The sequence below is a fragment of the Pelecanus crispus genome, chromosome 5 (assembly GCF_030463565.1).
Source record: "Pelecanus crispus isolate bPelCri1 chromosome 5, bPelCri1.pri, whole genome shotgun sequence".
In the NCBI taxonomy this organism is placed as follows: Eukaryota; Metazoa; Chordata; class Aves; order Pelecaniformes; family Pelecanidae; genus Pelecanus; species Pelecanus crispus.
The window spans coordinates 80043314-80058172 of record NC_134647.1 but is presented as its reverse complement, the minus strand read 5'-3'; the positions used below and the strand labels follow the sequence as shown (position 1 = coordinate 80058172).

Sequence of the window (14859 nt, the reverse complement as noted above, 5' to 3'; positions counted from 1 at the left end):
AAGTTTCCCAGCAGACCACTTTAATTTTTAAATTTTTTTAACTGTTCCACAAGAAATATGTTTGACTCAAAATAAAAGCATTCTAATCTGCTGAAATGTTTTGTAAATTTGTTTTTCTATTCTCCTGATAAAACCAAAAATTTCTATTGCTTTGAAATTTTCAGAACTGGAAAATCCATTATTCATGCAAATCTAGTAACGGGTTCCACCTATTTGCAATGTAACGTTTGGCCCCCTTCCATTTTACAGAAAATAAAGGTGTAGGGCATGGGTCAGCGTGGCTGGAGACCTCAAACGATTATTCTCTATCTTGGTCCTAGTGAGCTTCATTTTAGACCCGTTTGTACATAGGGGTGATGTGACATGCTGAACAAACTACTCTGAAACAGAGTAGCTCACTAAAACAGATTTTTCATGCAGGCCAGAACCGCACAGACAGATGTATCAAAACTTATGTTAGCAGATCCACAAGATTCTCACTGTAGCAGGGCAAGAGTATTTATATGTATGTTTTTTCACTGGAGTTGTTTCATCAAGGCCCATAGTAAGAAGTCATCATGCTCCATCTAGTGGAATCATGCAATGCATCTTCCTAATCTGGCACAGAAAGATAGGAGAGTGGGACTTTCCTCATTTTATTTTCCCAGGTCAATACTGGCAGGCCTCTTCCCACCTACCTCTGGAACTGTGTTGATTGGCGGCTTGGATATTCAGACTCACATGGACTCCATTCGGCACAGGTTAGGGATGTGCCCTCAGTACAACATCTTATTCAATCAGTAAGTATCATCCCATACTAGCTTTAGGAATAAGGGTCCCAGTCTGCGTGCTTGTGTTGTTTCTCTTACTGTGCTGGCAGTAGATAATCTCAGAGGCACTTCTCTCAAAGAAGATCTGTGATCGAGATTTAGGGTAAAGCAGCCCCTCTTCCTTTAGCAAGATAAAGCTAGAGTGAATCTATTGCTGCTTGGGGAAAAAAAAAAAAAATCATCTGCTTATTCATTTAAATTGCCTTGGTGCCTTTCTGTCTGATTTCACAGCCTTACTGTAGCAGAGCACATCTTGTTTTATTCTCAACTGAAAGGGAGATCGAGGGATGAAGCTGAGCAAGAGTTGGAAACAATGCTAGAAGACATGGGCCTCACCCATAAAAGGAATGAAGAGGCTCAGAATTTGTCAGGTGCCCACAGGATTGTTCTAAGATGTTTCTTCTTCTGCCTTTTCTTTGTCTTTGGACAATTATTGTTTGAATGACATGTTTGAAGCCATATTCTGACGCATCACTGTGCACTGGAGAGGTCTTTACTCTCAAAGAGTAAATGTGACTGTACAAATAGTAAAGCTGGCACAACTGTCCCTAAAGCTGCTGTTTCTTATAAATATACAACAAATTCAAATATACCTAAGGCTGTTATTTTTAAATGAGTATATATATATATATATATAAAAAATCTGTCAATGTAAGAAAAAAAAATAAATACAATATTCTATTATTTCAAGGCAAATGAAATGTTATACTACCACGCTGCTCCACTGTTTGGATCAGTACTCTCTAATACTGTATTATTTGTAGGAGTAACTTCTTTCATTCTAAAGGTACAAATGCACGTAGTGTATTTGAACACATTTCACTTTCAAATTCAAAAGCTGATTTGAATAAACAGCCAAGTGTTCTTATACTGCTTTGTCCTGATTGCAACTATAAATTTGGCTAGTTTCACAGGAGAATATGAAAATCTCTTATCTTCCTGCTTTTGCTTCTGGCAAGAAGCAGAAAAGGCAACACATAGTTGAAAAACATATTTAAAAAATAGTAAAATTTTGAACAAGCTGTTCTGAACTTCAGAAGAAAAATGTGACTATTGATTTAATTTTGCAGAAATATTTATCTGAGGATGGGGTTTGTTTTACTTGTGTCAGTTTGTCTCCACACTGACAAGCAGTGTAAATTACATCCCTGCCACTTACGTAATTCATCTCAGACTCCCGGATGTGTCTGTCCTCTGGTAGGTGGAATGCAAAGGAAACTGTCTGTTGCCATTGCTTTCGTGGGTGAAGCAAAAGTGATACTCTTGGATGAGCCCACTTCTGGAGTTGACCCATATTCCAGGCGATCTATCTGGGATCTTCTGCTGAAGTATCGCTCAGGTAACAGGTTTGAGAGTGGAAATAGTTTTGGTTCGTTTTGTTTTTAAAACCTGTCAGAGATGCAGCGTGTGCCTGCTGCGTAAACTGTCACGAGTAGTGAAATATGAATACAAGCAAACGAGATTCTTTGAACAGGTACCTATGGACTTGGCAAACCTGGGACCTGGCTCTGGTGCAGAGAAAACCCTGCATTAATTGCCAAAAAACTAAGCACAGTTTTGAGTTCTAGAGAGAGTCCGTGCCTTGAACCTTCTTGTTCCTTCTAGGCAGAACCATCATCCTCTCAACCCATCACATGGATGAGGCAGACATCCTTGGAGACAGAGTAGCCATCATATCCCAAGGGAAACTCTTCTGCTCAGGCTCTCCTGTATTCCTAAAGAACTGCTTTGGGTCTGGCTTCTATCTCACTCTTGTTCGCAAGATGAAAAACACCAGAATTGGAAGGGCTACAGTAAGTATGTAGCTCCCTCCCTGCACATGTAATCTGAAAAATACTTATACATGTTCATGCACTGCACCAAGGTAGAAAGCAGTTAAGTGCTGCTTGAGGCTGTGTACAATACTGACTTCAAAATGAAGAAAGCAATGAGAAAATTTGATGACACCTCATGAAATTATATGGATATGTGAGTCTCTCTCTGTAAAAACCTTCTCTGGTTTTATAAATATATATTCAGCCAGACAGGTGAAAATAATAGGTGGATATGAAGCCCTCAGTGGTCTATAGTTCACCCTCATCAGTTAAGTATGTCTAAAATTTTACCAATCAAGTTGCCTTTGTCCATATACAGGTCTTTCTGATGCTTGCTTTTGCAGTAGACTCATTGTAAACATGGTGTAGTCTAGTAACTAGCTCAGACACCAGAAGAGTCTACATTATCCATAGCTAAACTGGCCTCGCACAACTTGAGAAGTAGGGATCTGGATTCTTTCTGCTGTTAGTAGTGCTTCCAGTCTTAGTAGCAACATGATCTGTATACTCATGGCAACTGCTGATTGCATTTCCCCAGATATTTTGCATGCAATTTAGAACTGACAGATATGCGTTGTGCAGGTGGATTGACGTTTTCTGCATTGCTTAATCCAGTCCTCAGATGACTTACAGTAGAATATGTTCAAGATGCTCCAGATAGGACATATTTTTCACTGACTCAAGCCTTTCAAAGGCTGACAACGCTTACATGCTGTTTTGCATGTATGTGAAGCACTTTCATCTTTGTATCTGTTGCTTTCCCCTGCTAGTCGCTTTGTAGCTGTGGATCTCAGTGCTCCTGCTCCTGCTCCAGCTGTGCACACAGGGACATAGAAGGAGCTCCAGAGCAGGAACTGGATGGTAAGAAGTGGGATGGTTCATCATTCCAGCACATAGCTATGTCTCCTGTTCTGCTGCAATCTCATCTTACAGATCAATGCTGCTGAGGCCCACTGTTCAGTACTTGTCTCTAACATCTGTATCGTAACATGAATTTGATAAGGTTTCTTTGTGGGTTTGCTTACCATTGCCCCTTTTTGATGTGTATGTGGTCTCACGTGCAGATGGTGAACTGCAAGTTTGTGTGCTCTAGATGTATAGACTGAATTTTGAACTACTCTGGACCAAAATGCGTATTTGTTAATGAAAACTAAAGCATATCTAGAGCAAAGGGAACCTGCTTTCTCAGAAAAAGTAGTTTTGGCTTTTCTACACAAGAGAGGAGCTTAAGTAGATATTCCTGAAGATTTTGTTGTGCTTTATTAACAGACCTGAAATAGTTTCCTGCTACACAGTTCCAGAGCATAATTAGAAACATAGCCCAGTCTAGTACAGAATTAACTGAGATATCTGTGAGTTATGTAACAGAGCAGTCCCCTTTTGTATAGTGCAAACAAAAGCTGTTGAAATCATGCTTAGCACAGTTAAGTATTTGTTCTTTGAACACTGTTTTTACTTTTCACAGGAGATCTGAATGAGCTGGCAGAAGTAATTCATCATCATATCCCAGAAGCAAAATTAATTGAAAGCATTGGTCAGGAACTCATTTACCTTTTGCCCAATAAAAACTTTAAACAGCGATCTTATGCCAGTCTCTTCAGAGAGCTGGAGGAAACATTGGATGACCTGGGACTCAGCAGTTTTGGAGTTTCAGACACACCACTTGAAGAGGTAAAGGACAGATTAAAATATCTGCTGATCTTACCATCAGTGCTCAAAATGTTTTCTGAGACAGTTCCTGTTCTTAAACATGTAATCTTACTAATTCCTAATACCCCCTTCAACACGTAGTCATGTATGCTGTGGCACACTCAGAAAGTCTTTGGGATGGGCGTGGAGAAAGGATCCAAGCCTTCATGCTAGCCTTGTGGACCATGACTCATTATCCTGAAATCTGTCTGTCTTTATTTTCTGAGATGTTTCATAAGAGACCTGTGATTGTGTAATAAGCTGGAGTACTGAAAAGGTATCTAAATTTTTTTCTGTTACATTAAAGGATGATGTATAGTGTTCCAGAGGTCAGGTTATTGTACCTGTTCTATTTCTAACTGGGAGATGTATTTGTCTGTGGCAGGTTTTCCTGAAGGTCACAGCAGAAGCTGACCCTGGAATGCAAAAAACAGGTATAGATGCATGAATCAGTATTTGATAAACTTCTGGGACTGTTCTGTATTCTGAATGCCAAGTAAAGAAGAGCCTCAGAACTTTCAGTCTTTGTATGATGTTCTTGCCAAAATAAATTTGGTCAGCAAATATCTCATTTTAGCGCCTGACATGATATCTGAGAAACAAGATGAAGTCAACAGACAGACTTTTATTTAGATTGGATGAGGTTCTTAACTATGTAAATAGAAGTGGAGTGTCATGCCCCTAGATGTCAATGGTTTTAGTAGTTTTATAAAAAGTACTTTGTTGACCATTAGTCCATAAACTACATACATGATTAACTTGTTCATCCTGCTGAGTAAGAGGAACGTTAACCTACGTGATGCCACTAGATACAGCCACAGGGCAACAGTTGTAATTAAAGCAATCTGGTGATGTGATATATACAGTTGGTAGAACCTGGAGCTCATTAAAATGTTTGTGCTACCTTCATGTATGGAGGATAAAGTGTCTTCTCTGCCCCTTTTCATCTTAACCTAGGAGACACTCAAGAAAATGGTTCTACTCTTGGCAAAACTTCTACTGAGAGCAAACCAGCTGAACAAACCGCACTGAAAACTAACGACACTTCTCGAATGCCAGTAGGCATAGCAGGAGATCAAAATGAAGGCAAAGGGTCCCGACAGTATAAGGGTTTTCAGCTTGTACATCAGCAGATCAAAGCACTGCTGATCAAACGGTTCCACCATGCTTCCCGCAGCCACAAGGACTTCCTAGCCCAGGTACTGACTGGCTTTTGCGGTTCTTGACTCTTTCCCACAACATTCTCAATGCGGTCCTTCCCAGCAATGTCTCTATGCAAAGCAACAGAGGTGCTGCAAATGGGTAACAGTGTCCCTAACTGTTCTAATTATGATTCCAACTCGTCTGCCTCTTATTCTGTTTCTTTCCACTTAAAGTCTATCACCTGCACCAAGTTCATGATTCAATCACGACTAGCCCAGCATTTTATTTTTAACATAATACAGTTCTGTGACACCCAGAATCTTAACTGAAAGCTTTGGAAATTAAATTGTTGGTGTTCAGGAGCTAAACCAGGTCTGATTTGTGTGTCTCTGCTGTCCCTCCTTTGTTTATGTATGAGTTGTGTACGGTGTCACTCTATAACATATATCTAATAACCTAGTGTGATATTTTCGTGTTCCCTGCAGATTGTTCTCCCTGCTAGTTTTGTGTTGCTGTCTTTAATACTTACAGTCATTATTCCTCCATTTGGAGAATACCCTGCCTTAACCTTACACCCTTGGATCTATGGACAACAGTTTACTTTCTTCAGGTGAGAGCAATCACTGAGTGAAAGTGCATCTGTCATGTATACACCCTTTTCTCCCTAGTGTTTAGGATCATGGGGCCCTGTCTTACTGGGCTTTTCTCACTCTGTGTGGTATAAAAAAGGATTAACTCCACTGGATTCAGCAGATTTAAAATAGCATGAAATGGGGGCAAGTGGAGAATACAGCTGCTAGTATGTCTAACCAGTAGTCCTTCAAACATCTTGCTATCTTTGGTACTCTCCTCTTCCTACCTGAATTCATGACCTCAACACTTCTAAAGTTACATATCCTGCCTAACAGGAGATCCAGGCCAGTGAGAAACCTGGCTGTTTCTGATATGCCATTGAACTACTCCTATATTCATGATCTTAGAGAACAATGAGATTCAAGCCTATCTGCTGACCTGTGGTAGATTTATTTATAGTTAGTACAGTATTTGGGCCAAGTTATGGAAACAAGATGAAAGCAGAGACTCTTAGGTTTTATTAATGCTGCTGCTTAGCAGTTTCTTCCCACACAGTATCTTTTGACTGGGTCTGATTTTTGTTTGTTTGGTTGGTTTGGTTTTTTGTTTTGTTTTTCCTACTAGCACTTTGTCTCCTTTCATTCTTCATAGAAGCTTCAGTTCTGTTCTCTCCACGTCACTGCACAATTCCTGTGTGCTCTCCTGAACACTTGCTTCACCTTCACTTCCACGTATTCCAAAGCTGAACTTGCACCAAGTCAGAACATATGCAATGCACAGGAAATTTATAAACAGTGTTGAAGTCCTAGACTAGATTGCAAGTAGCAGAAAGCAGCAAAACTGAAGGCAATAATTTTGAAGCATTTTCCTTCCATTTCATACTGAAAATGCTTTAATTTAAAAAAAAAAAAGCTTTAATTTAATTTACACATGGTAGTGTATGAAGCAGAGTTTGATATTCATACTTGTATGAGACTTGGCACTAGCAACATTCTGGAGTCTAATGTTATTAGGTTGTTAGTTGCAGACACTTCACTATTAGCAGCATTGTCTCTTTGGCCTCAGCAAATGAAAATACAGAATATGTTTTTCATCTTCTGATTACTGAGTGTGACAGGGCTGAGTGGGTAGAAATGTGGATTCAAGCCTTTTTGGAGAATATTGCTAGAGGACTATGTCAGAAGTCATGCTTTAATATTAGGAGAAAAGGACCATTGCTTTAGTCTGTTCACCCTCTTGGAAGGTTCTGGGGTTTTGCATAAATAAATAATTGAATTATCAGCATTTGGAGGGGGGCAGTTCATTCTGCCATGTGGCTGTCCTTCACCAGTTGCTATGTGTATTCCAGTATGATAGTTTGAAAAAAGATTTTTATAGAGAAAGTCCTATCTTATTCCCTTAGCAATGAGCGTCCTGGCAGTGAGCAGATGGTCCTCCTCACTGATGCTTTCTTGAATAAACCAGGATTTGGAAATCGCTGCATGAAGAATCAGCCTCTTCCGTAAGTTGCTAGCTAGTCTCTCTTGAACAAGATTCTAGCAGGGTATTACTAGTGGAATTTGAATAATGAAACAACAATGACTTGGCTTGACTTTTCACTAGAGCCAATGCTTCAGATATATTGTTGGTAATAGTATCTAATATCGGGTCAGAGGTAACAAACAAACAGCAAGACAACAATGCCACTGGATTAAGAATGATTCACAGTGCTCAATGTGACTAGCTGGAAGCCAGCTCATGTAGCCTCGTATTGAGAATTAAGCGACCTTGCACTGTATGTCAGTAGGCCAGTGGGCTCAGACCCAAATCTTCACAGCTTCCCTGGCACTTCCCACGTGTGAGTCCCCTCAGGTTCCTCCTGTGCCCACTGGTGTGTTTGGAAGCAATAGCTTCAGCAATTGCTCAGATTGTGAAGTAGTGAAAGGACGGTGTCTATGACTTGAAGCTATTCTCACTCTAGAGGACCATCTTAGTAGAGCTCTTACTTTAACATTTGTTGTCCTGCCCGTGAGCCCTGCTTTGGAGGCATTTGTCGCTGGCATGCTATGCTTTGCCATTTGTTCCTTTTCTCCTGCCTCCCTCCCAGTCGTCATATCCAGCAACTTGATTCTTCTGGCTGTCCTCTCCTCCCTCTTCCCCTTCCTCTCCTCTGCCTGGTACAGCAGGAACAAAGAGGAAACTTTAAACAGTAAAGAGAGAAAATACGCTGCATGAGCAAGGAAAAGGATAGTTTCTTCACAAAGATATGGGTCCGCTGCAGATTTTGTGTGTACTGATGGGTCAAACACAGTCCCCTTGTTCCTTCAGTGTCCTATCTGCAAGCTGAACACAGTAAACTTGGCGGAGATGTGGGGGAAGATTATATTTATTCATGTTTACCAAGTCGTCTAAAACATTCTTATTATTCATAACTCACAGGATGAGGGCTGAGAGGATAGTGTCTGCCAAGAGCATTGTGATTCTGTGGATTTGAGAGCTCTCAAGAACTGTATCTCTGCACAGCTTAAAGACTCTGTTCCTCCACACAGGAACTACCCGTGCAATAATATACCAACCGCCTGGAGCACACCTGCTGTTCATCCCAACCTAAGCAGCCTCCTGCTGAGCCAAAAGTGGAGCCCCGAGAACCCTTCACCTTCCTGCAAGTGCAGCACTCCCAAGAAGCTCACTATGCTGCCAGAATGCCCGGCAGGCGCAGGAGGCCTCCCGCCACCACAGGTAGTGTCCCTGTGCCATAAATCTTTGTAGAAATTTTCATGGAAAGGGCTGGAAAAGGGGTTAGTGTGTCAGTACTTTGCCATGCCAATATACGTGGAAGGAATTGAGCATATTTTTTTTAAGGGAGCAAGGATTGCTGGAATTTGGAATTCAGTTTCAGACATATCGGAAAAGCTTACACATTTAAGTGAAATTTGATTACTCTTTTCATCCAAATTGCAAACTTTTCATGTAATAGAAAAATCACCAAAAAAATAACAATTTATGAAATAATTTTTTTTTAATCTTAATTTTTTTTGTCTGAAAAACAATTCTGTTTAGAAGATTGCCTTTCTTTAAAGAAGGGAAGGGAAGGAAGGAAAAAAAAGAAAGGAAGGAAAGAAAAAAATGTCATGATATTGAAAACCATGGAGTGTGGCCATATCATTAAAAATGGAAAAATTAGTGTTGAGTCAACCCCAAATAATTTTTTTTTTTTTTTTTACTTGTCTTTTGGTTCCATTTCCAGAGAGAAAGTTCTAAGCTGGCAAAACAAATGTTTGTATGCATGTGCATGAAGATGAGCAATTTAATAACCACTGATGCTGTATGGAGAAGAGATGAGAGCTACGTTCCCACCTGTTCCTATCAATGAATAATCTTAGCAGTGCCCTTTATAAAATGTGCTTGGTCTTTTGAAGAGCGAAGGAAAATTATAGCCTGTTAGTGTTTACATTTTCTAATGTTTTTCTAACAAGTTAAAAAAAACACTCTGAGAGTGGCTGCAGTTGTAATAGCTCACTAATTTAATGTCTCACCATGCCTATCATTCAACTTTAATATTCCTGTTCGCCAGGCTGCACACATTAGCCAAATGACTAAAATAATTCTAGTTTTAACACTAATGTCCCAAGCTTAATCAATTTCTGAGTCTAAATCCATGACACTATCTCTTAAAAATACTGATTCAGCTTACTTTGGTTTCACAAACCAACAAAGCAAAGTTGTTTTAAATATCTGTAGAATTCCTGTCCATGAAGAAGGAGAAAAAAAAAAAAGTCATATTCTGACCTTGTTCGCAGCATCCCAAGTTATTTCTGATTTCCAAGTAATCCCGTTCCAACAGACAGTCAAAGTTGAATTTTGCTAATTGCATGCTAGTGTATTTGAGGGGAAAATTTAGTCTAAAACTTCAAATCCATGTAGGATGCAAAATTAATTTGGGTTTGTTTTTTTTTTTTGTGGGGATTCTAGTCCTCTAAGGCAAATATATTTATCATAATATTATCCTGATAATTTTGCAGGATATGATAATTTTATATAACTTGTCAGGAAGAAACAGTTCACACTTGAGTCTCCAGGGAAGCCACAGTGTGTAAATAATTATGAAGATTGCCTGAGCACAGACAGCTCGTTTAATGACGGCACTATGAGGATGCTACCAGTCTTCCTGTGTATTGTGTAGAAACAGCTAGACATCTGTAATGTATCTTCTGTGTCATCCAGTACTGCCTCTCTGCGGACAAATGCAGGAACTTCTGGGAAGTTCATTAGACTCACTTTCTAGGTTGTTACTAGGTCGTTTCAGGTTGCAAGCTTTGCCTTCTGAAACCGCCCAGGAACCTTTTTAAGTATATCCTACCTTGGGATAAACTCAGCAAGTCTGAGGTCTTGCGTTTCACAGTGACCCTGTGTTTGCAAAAGACTCACAAAGGTGTCATGTGGCATCATTTTCATTACCAAAAAAGAGAGTAGTTTTCATTCAAAGTATCTAATGTGCTAGTGAAAGTCAAGCTTTCATACTAATTTTTACTTTGACTTGCTAAATCATAGAAAACTACCTTACCTTCACTAGGACCTCAATTTATTTGAAAAGCTTCTTCCTTTCACAGTGAAGAAAAAGCCTTGAGCAACCCTGGCCTTTGTTGCAAATAACTTGGGTCAGGTTTCAGAGTGAAGTGCACATGTTTTGCATCAGGTATCGCAAACCTCTGTGATTTCATTATTTCTTCTGAAACCTTAGCAAAGTAAGGATGTTTGGACTAGAAAACAAATGACTCACTCTCATTTCAGCAATACTATGAATCTGAGCAATTCCTCCGAACCAAAGCTACTTTTGCTGTTTTCCTGCAAACACTTAATAGCTTTAGAGACTGTAAAGTTTACTGTGATTGATTAGGTTTTCTTTTCTTTCCAGAGAGTGCAGCACAGCACAGAAATTCTTCAAGATCTAACCCACAGAAATATTTCTGATTTTCTGGTGAAAACATATCCCACTTTGATAAAAGGGAGGTAGGGATGAATCTCTCTGTTTTTCACATGCTGTAGTTTGTACCTGGCCATGAAATTCTCATTTAATAATAATATAGCACCTGATGTGCCACAGTGTTGGGTAGACTTGAGCATCATGTCCATATTCCAGATGTAAGAATAGGAGATGCTCATTTTAGGGGAGTTAAATTGTTTTAATTATACCTATTTGTATAATCGGGCACTCCTTTATAGGCAGAGCTACGTCTCAGTGTTGCAGGAATGCCACGGTAATGGTAGCTGTGTCAACGGTGAGAAAACTGGTGCCTCTGCACAGCGTGGTGAACTGCCTTGCAGAGAGAGGTACTAGTTTGTGTCCCTGAAGAACGGTAGCCACACCAGCATGCCCATCTGCCTGAGTTAATTATCTCTTGCTTTCCAGAAGTGCTAAAGAGCCAAAAGATAATGTTACGTAGACACATCTATCCTACTGAGAGCTCCTCAGCTTGCATGAGTGTTGTGCACGGTAATTAGCTGTGCAGTGTTCATGGCCTGTTATTTCTGATTCCGGCCTTCCTACCTTTTCAATTCCCAGCACAGTTCTTGAAATTCCCGTTATATTAGCTATGTGCTGGCTGCCTTTGACTGATTCTTCTTAGCACATGTCATAATTGCTTTAGATACATCTTTTAAAATCAATTTGTTATGGATTTAGGATAGAGCCACTGTGTCACTTTGGAAATCTTGCTTATTTCTGTATGCGCTGGAGATGAATCATGTCAGAAAACAAAAACCCCAAAACCCACTGCAGCGAATACCAAAAGTCCTGACAACCCCACAGCTTAAAGTAATCAGCAGCAATTAAAAAAGAAAGTGAATAAAACAAAAACCAACAAACAAAAAAAAGCAAGCAAAAAGCTGTCTAGGGGAAACTGGAGATCTGCAAAGTGTAGAAATTCACCTTTAATTTCCATTTAAGCCTGGCAATACCATTGACTTTGGTTCAGTGCACTAAGAGACAGGATTCTCTTTGTCTGTTTCAGCTTGAAGAGCAAATACTGGGTCAATGAGCAAAGGTAAGAAACCAATTCACAGATTGTAGTGGTAAATAAAGGAACAATGAATTTCTGTTTACCGTGGAGCCTCGCAATGTTTCTCTGAATGGACAAGGGGAATTATGGCAGACAGCATAGAACAAAGAGATGGCTTCAGTGGGAAATAGGTTGGGGGTTAGCAAGGGTTTTATAAAGACAAGGGGTTACATTTGTTTGGACTACCCCCACAAGGATGAAGGCCAGAGGCACACAATGGAACTATCACCGTTTTATTATCTACAAGAGTCAGACTAATGGGATCTGAGTGATGGAAAGTTACAATACAATACTGCACTACATTGCGATAGTGCTCTGACGCAGCTTTTTCAAAGCGCAGCAGCAGAAAAATATGAACCCTCCAAAAAAAGGGCCTGGGTAAGATGAAACCTAGACACCAGCTATCAAATACAGAAGTACCAACCGCAACTCCTCATCCCCACTCTGAACATGTGCAGTAGTTATAAAACAGATTCCACTCGTGCTCCATGCTTACATAGAGGCATCAGCTAACCCCAGTGTGACGTCTACACTGCAGATACTAAGCTTAGAAAGATGACCGATTAGCCTGAAGGACGTACTTATTTAGTTTTTCATCAGCAGTAGGAATCCACTTCAAAGGTAGCAGCTGGATGACTGGCTTCCTTCACGGAATATCTGCTTGTTCATGTGCAAACATTACTTTCTATGGGATTAGCCTTTGGTTCATCTCCTGTAATAGTATTTATCATTATGGAGTATTGGCTGGCACCAGCACTGGTGAATACCTGCTCCCCTCAGGGCAGCTGAAATTTTAACTGAGGTCGATGCCGTCCTCAGTCGTCCATGCTGTCCAAACAGTTACATGTCAATTATCTTGATTTAAAGATTTTGCACTGTAGAAATAACTGTTTTCTCCAAATCTTCTATCTAAATAATAGTTTTCTCGGGATCCTGGCATGAACCCCTCAGAAACTGATAGAACTTGTATTATTTGTAAGCCCTATAAAGACCTAATGCAATTTGTTAAAGAGTGGAGATTGTTCTACATGAATTATATGATGTATAGAAATCAAACTTACAGTAAGTGGATTTTTAGCATTACCATCAATGTACAGTGTTTTGGGTCTGTGGTACAAGTGACTGATGACACTGTTCTCTTTGTTAGGTATGGAGGAATTTCTATAGGAGGAAGGCTCCCAGTCCTTCATGTTTCTGGAGATCAAGTTGTCAATTTTTTAAGTGATCTTGGCCGAATGATGAATGTGACAGGAGTAAGCAAGATTTTTATGATTTTTTTTTTGTCCCTTTACTAAAGAATTGTCACAAAGCTGAAAACCTGCAGCACCAGATTTCACCCAGACAGCTGATCTTTGCCTTTTTTTTTTTTTTTTTTTTTAGGGACAAACTTCACTGGCTGCTGCTAAAGAAATTTCCAATTTCCTTAAATACATGGAAACTGAAGATAATATTAAGGTACTTGCTGGAAGTGGTCTGCTAACTCACAGTCTTGACATAGACTTCAAATTGTGACAGTATTGCTAGTGGCATTCTCAGATGCAAGAGCGGCTGTGCTATGTAATACTATACTTATAATAAGTAATATGGGATACAGTGTTAATGCAAAGTTCTAACGTGAGATTTTTTTTAACCATGTTCTTAATACCTCTTGCTGGCCTAAATACTTCTGAGTAGGACACATTCTGCTAAATTTTAAAATGTGCTTCTATAAAATCCCTTGACAGTGGTTGTCCAGCCCTTTTAAAAGCATAGTATGTGAGCTCCTCCTGCTGGACTCTGCCTAGGAGCTACGAATTCCTGGAGCTGGATTCTTCCCTGCTGACAGTGCCCACCAAAGTAGATAAAAGGCAGCCAAGTTTTCTCCTGCAGCTCAGGGTTATTACTGAAGGCTTCTTAAATGAATCTGTGCTTTCTGACTCTTTTAGGTGTGGTTTAACAATAAAGGCTGGCATGCTATGGTTAGTTTCCTTAATGTAGCCAATAATGCAATCCTTAGAGCTAACCTGCGGACTGGCCAAGCCCCTGAGGAATATGGGATCACTGCTATAAACCATCCTCTGAACCTCACTAAGGAGCAGCTCTCTGAAGTCACTGTGTAAGTCTGCCTGTGCTCTGCTGCTGGCTTTTAGCCCTCCCTCTCCTGGCAGCTTACCACCTTCAGTGTACTTGCACTCTGAGGAGAAATAGTTCAGTTGACAGAAGGTGGAGGCCTTTCCCTGAAGTTTTATTCTAATCAAGAATTAGATACACAATCTATTCTTTTCTGTCTCATTATATTCCTATGAGTTCATTCCCATCCCATGTAGGAGCTATGACCATTGGTTATACCTGATTACATGTTTCTGTTGATTCCCAAGCACAAAGATTCTGAAGTCTTCTGTTCCAAAGCCAATAGATCTTCTTGTGAACTAACACAGAGATCATAATGAAAAAAAGGAATCAGAAATTGTCCTTAATTGACTACAGGTAGGCAGTAGTCAACAACCTCTGTCTTGGTGCCAAGGACAGCACACAGGTAGATTTTCAATGGCATGTAGTAGGGTTGGTGTATTCCAGAATCTAAAAGCCATAATTTCTTGAAAAAGACACTCCTAAGAAGACATAACTTCCCACTCATGTCTCCTATTAAGTTCAGAAGTCAGTGAAACTGAAAACTTCTGCCTTAGCACAGAGGCAAGATCTGCGCTTCGTCTCACTGTCTGCAGCTTGCCTCTTTGAGTCCCTCTTTTCCCAGTTCCCAGAGCACTTCAGCTATTGTGCCTTAATGTCTAGTTTGAGACACACCATACAGGA

General features: G+C 40.0%; 1 protein-coding gene across 1 annotated transcript in view; it reads left to right on the top strand.

Moving 5' to 3' along the window:
• The window catches only part of ABCA4 (ATP binding cassette subfamily A member 4), a 76798-nt gene that overhangs the window by 47838 nt on the left and 14101 nt on the right, over nucleotides 1–14859 (top strand). Inside the window, exons 20-35 of the mRNA XM_075711519.1 lie at nucleotides 648–779; nucleotides 1041–1180; nucleotides 2011–2148; nucleotides 2415–2602; nucleotides 3394–3484; nucleotides 4089–4294; nucleotides 4698–4746; nucleotides 5270–5511; nucleotides 5941–6065; nucleotides 7431–7529; nucleotides 8557–8746; nucleotides 10923–11017; nucleotides 12019–12051; nucleotides 13214–13319; nucleotides 13447–13521; nucleotides 13992–14161. Of these exons, the coding sequence (XP_075567634.1) occupies nucleotides 648–779; nucleotides 1041–1180; nucleotides 2011–2148; nucleotides 2415–2602; nucleotides 3394–3484; nucleotides 4089–4294; nucleotides 4698–4746; nucleotides 5270–5511; nucleotides 5941–6065; nucleotides 7431–7529; nucleotides 8557–8746; nucleotides 10923–11017; nucleotides 12019–12051; nucleotides 13214–13319; nucleotides 13447–13521; nucleotides 13992–14161 (2079 nt within the window). The remainder of the gene's footprint in view (nucleotides 1–647; nucleotides 780–1040; nucleotides 1181–2010; nucleotides 2149–2414; nucleotides 2603–3393; nucleotides 3485–4088; nucleotides 4295–4697; nucleotides 4747–5269; nucleotides 5512–5940; nucleotides 6066–7430; nucleotides 7530–8556; nucleotides 8747–10922; nucleotides 11018–12018; nucleotides 12052–13213; nucleotides 13320–13446; nucleotides 13522–13991; nucleotides 14162–14859) is intronic.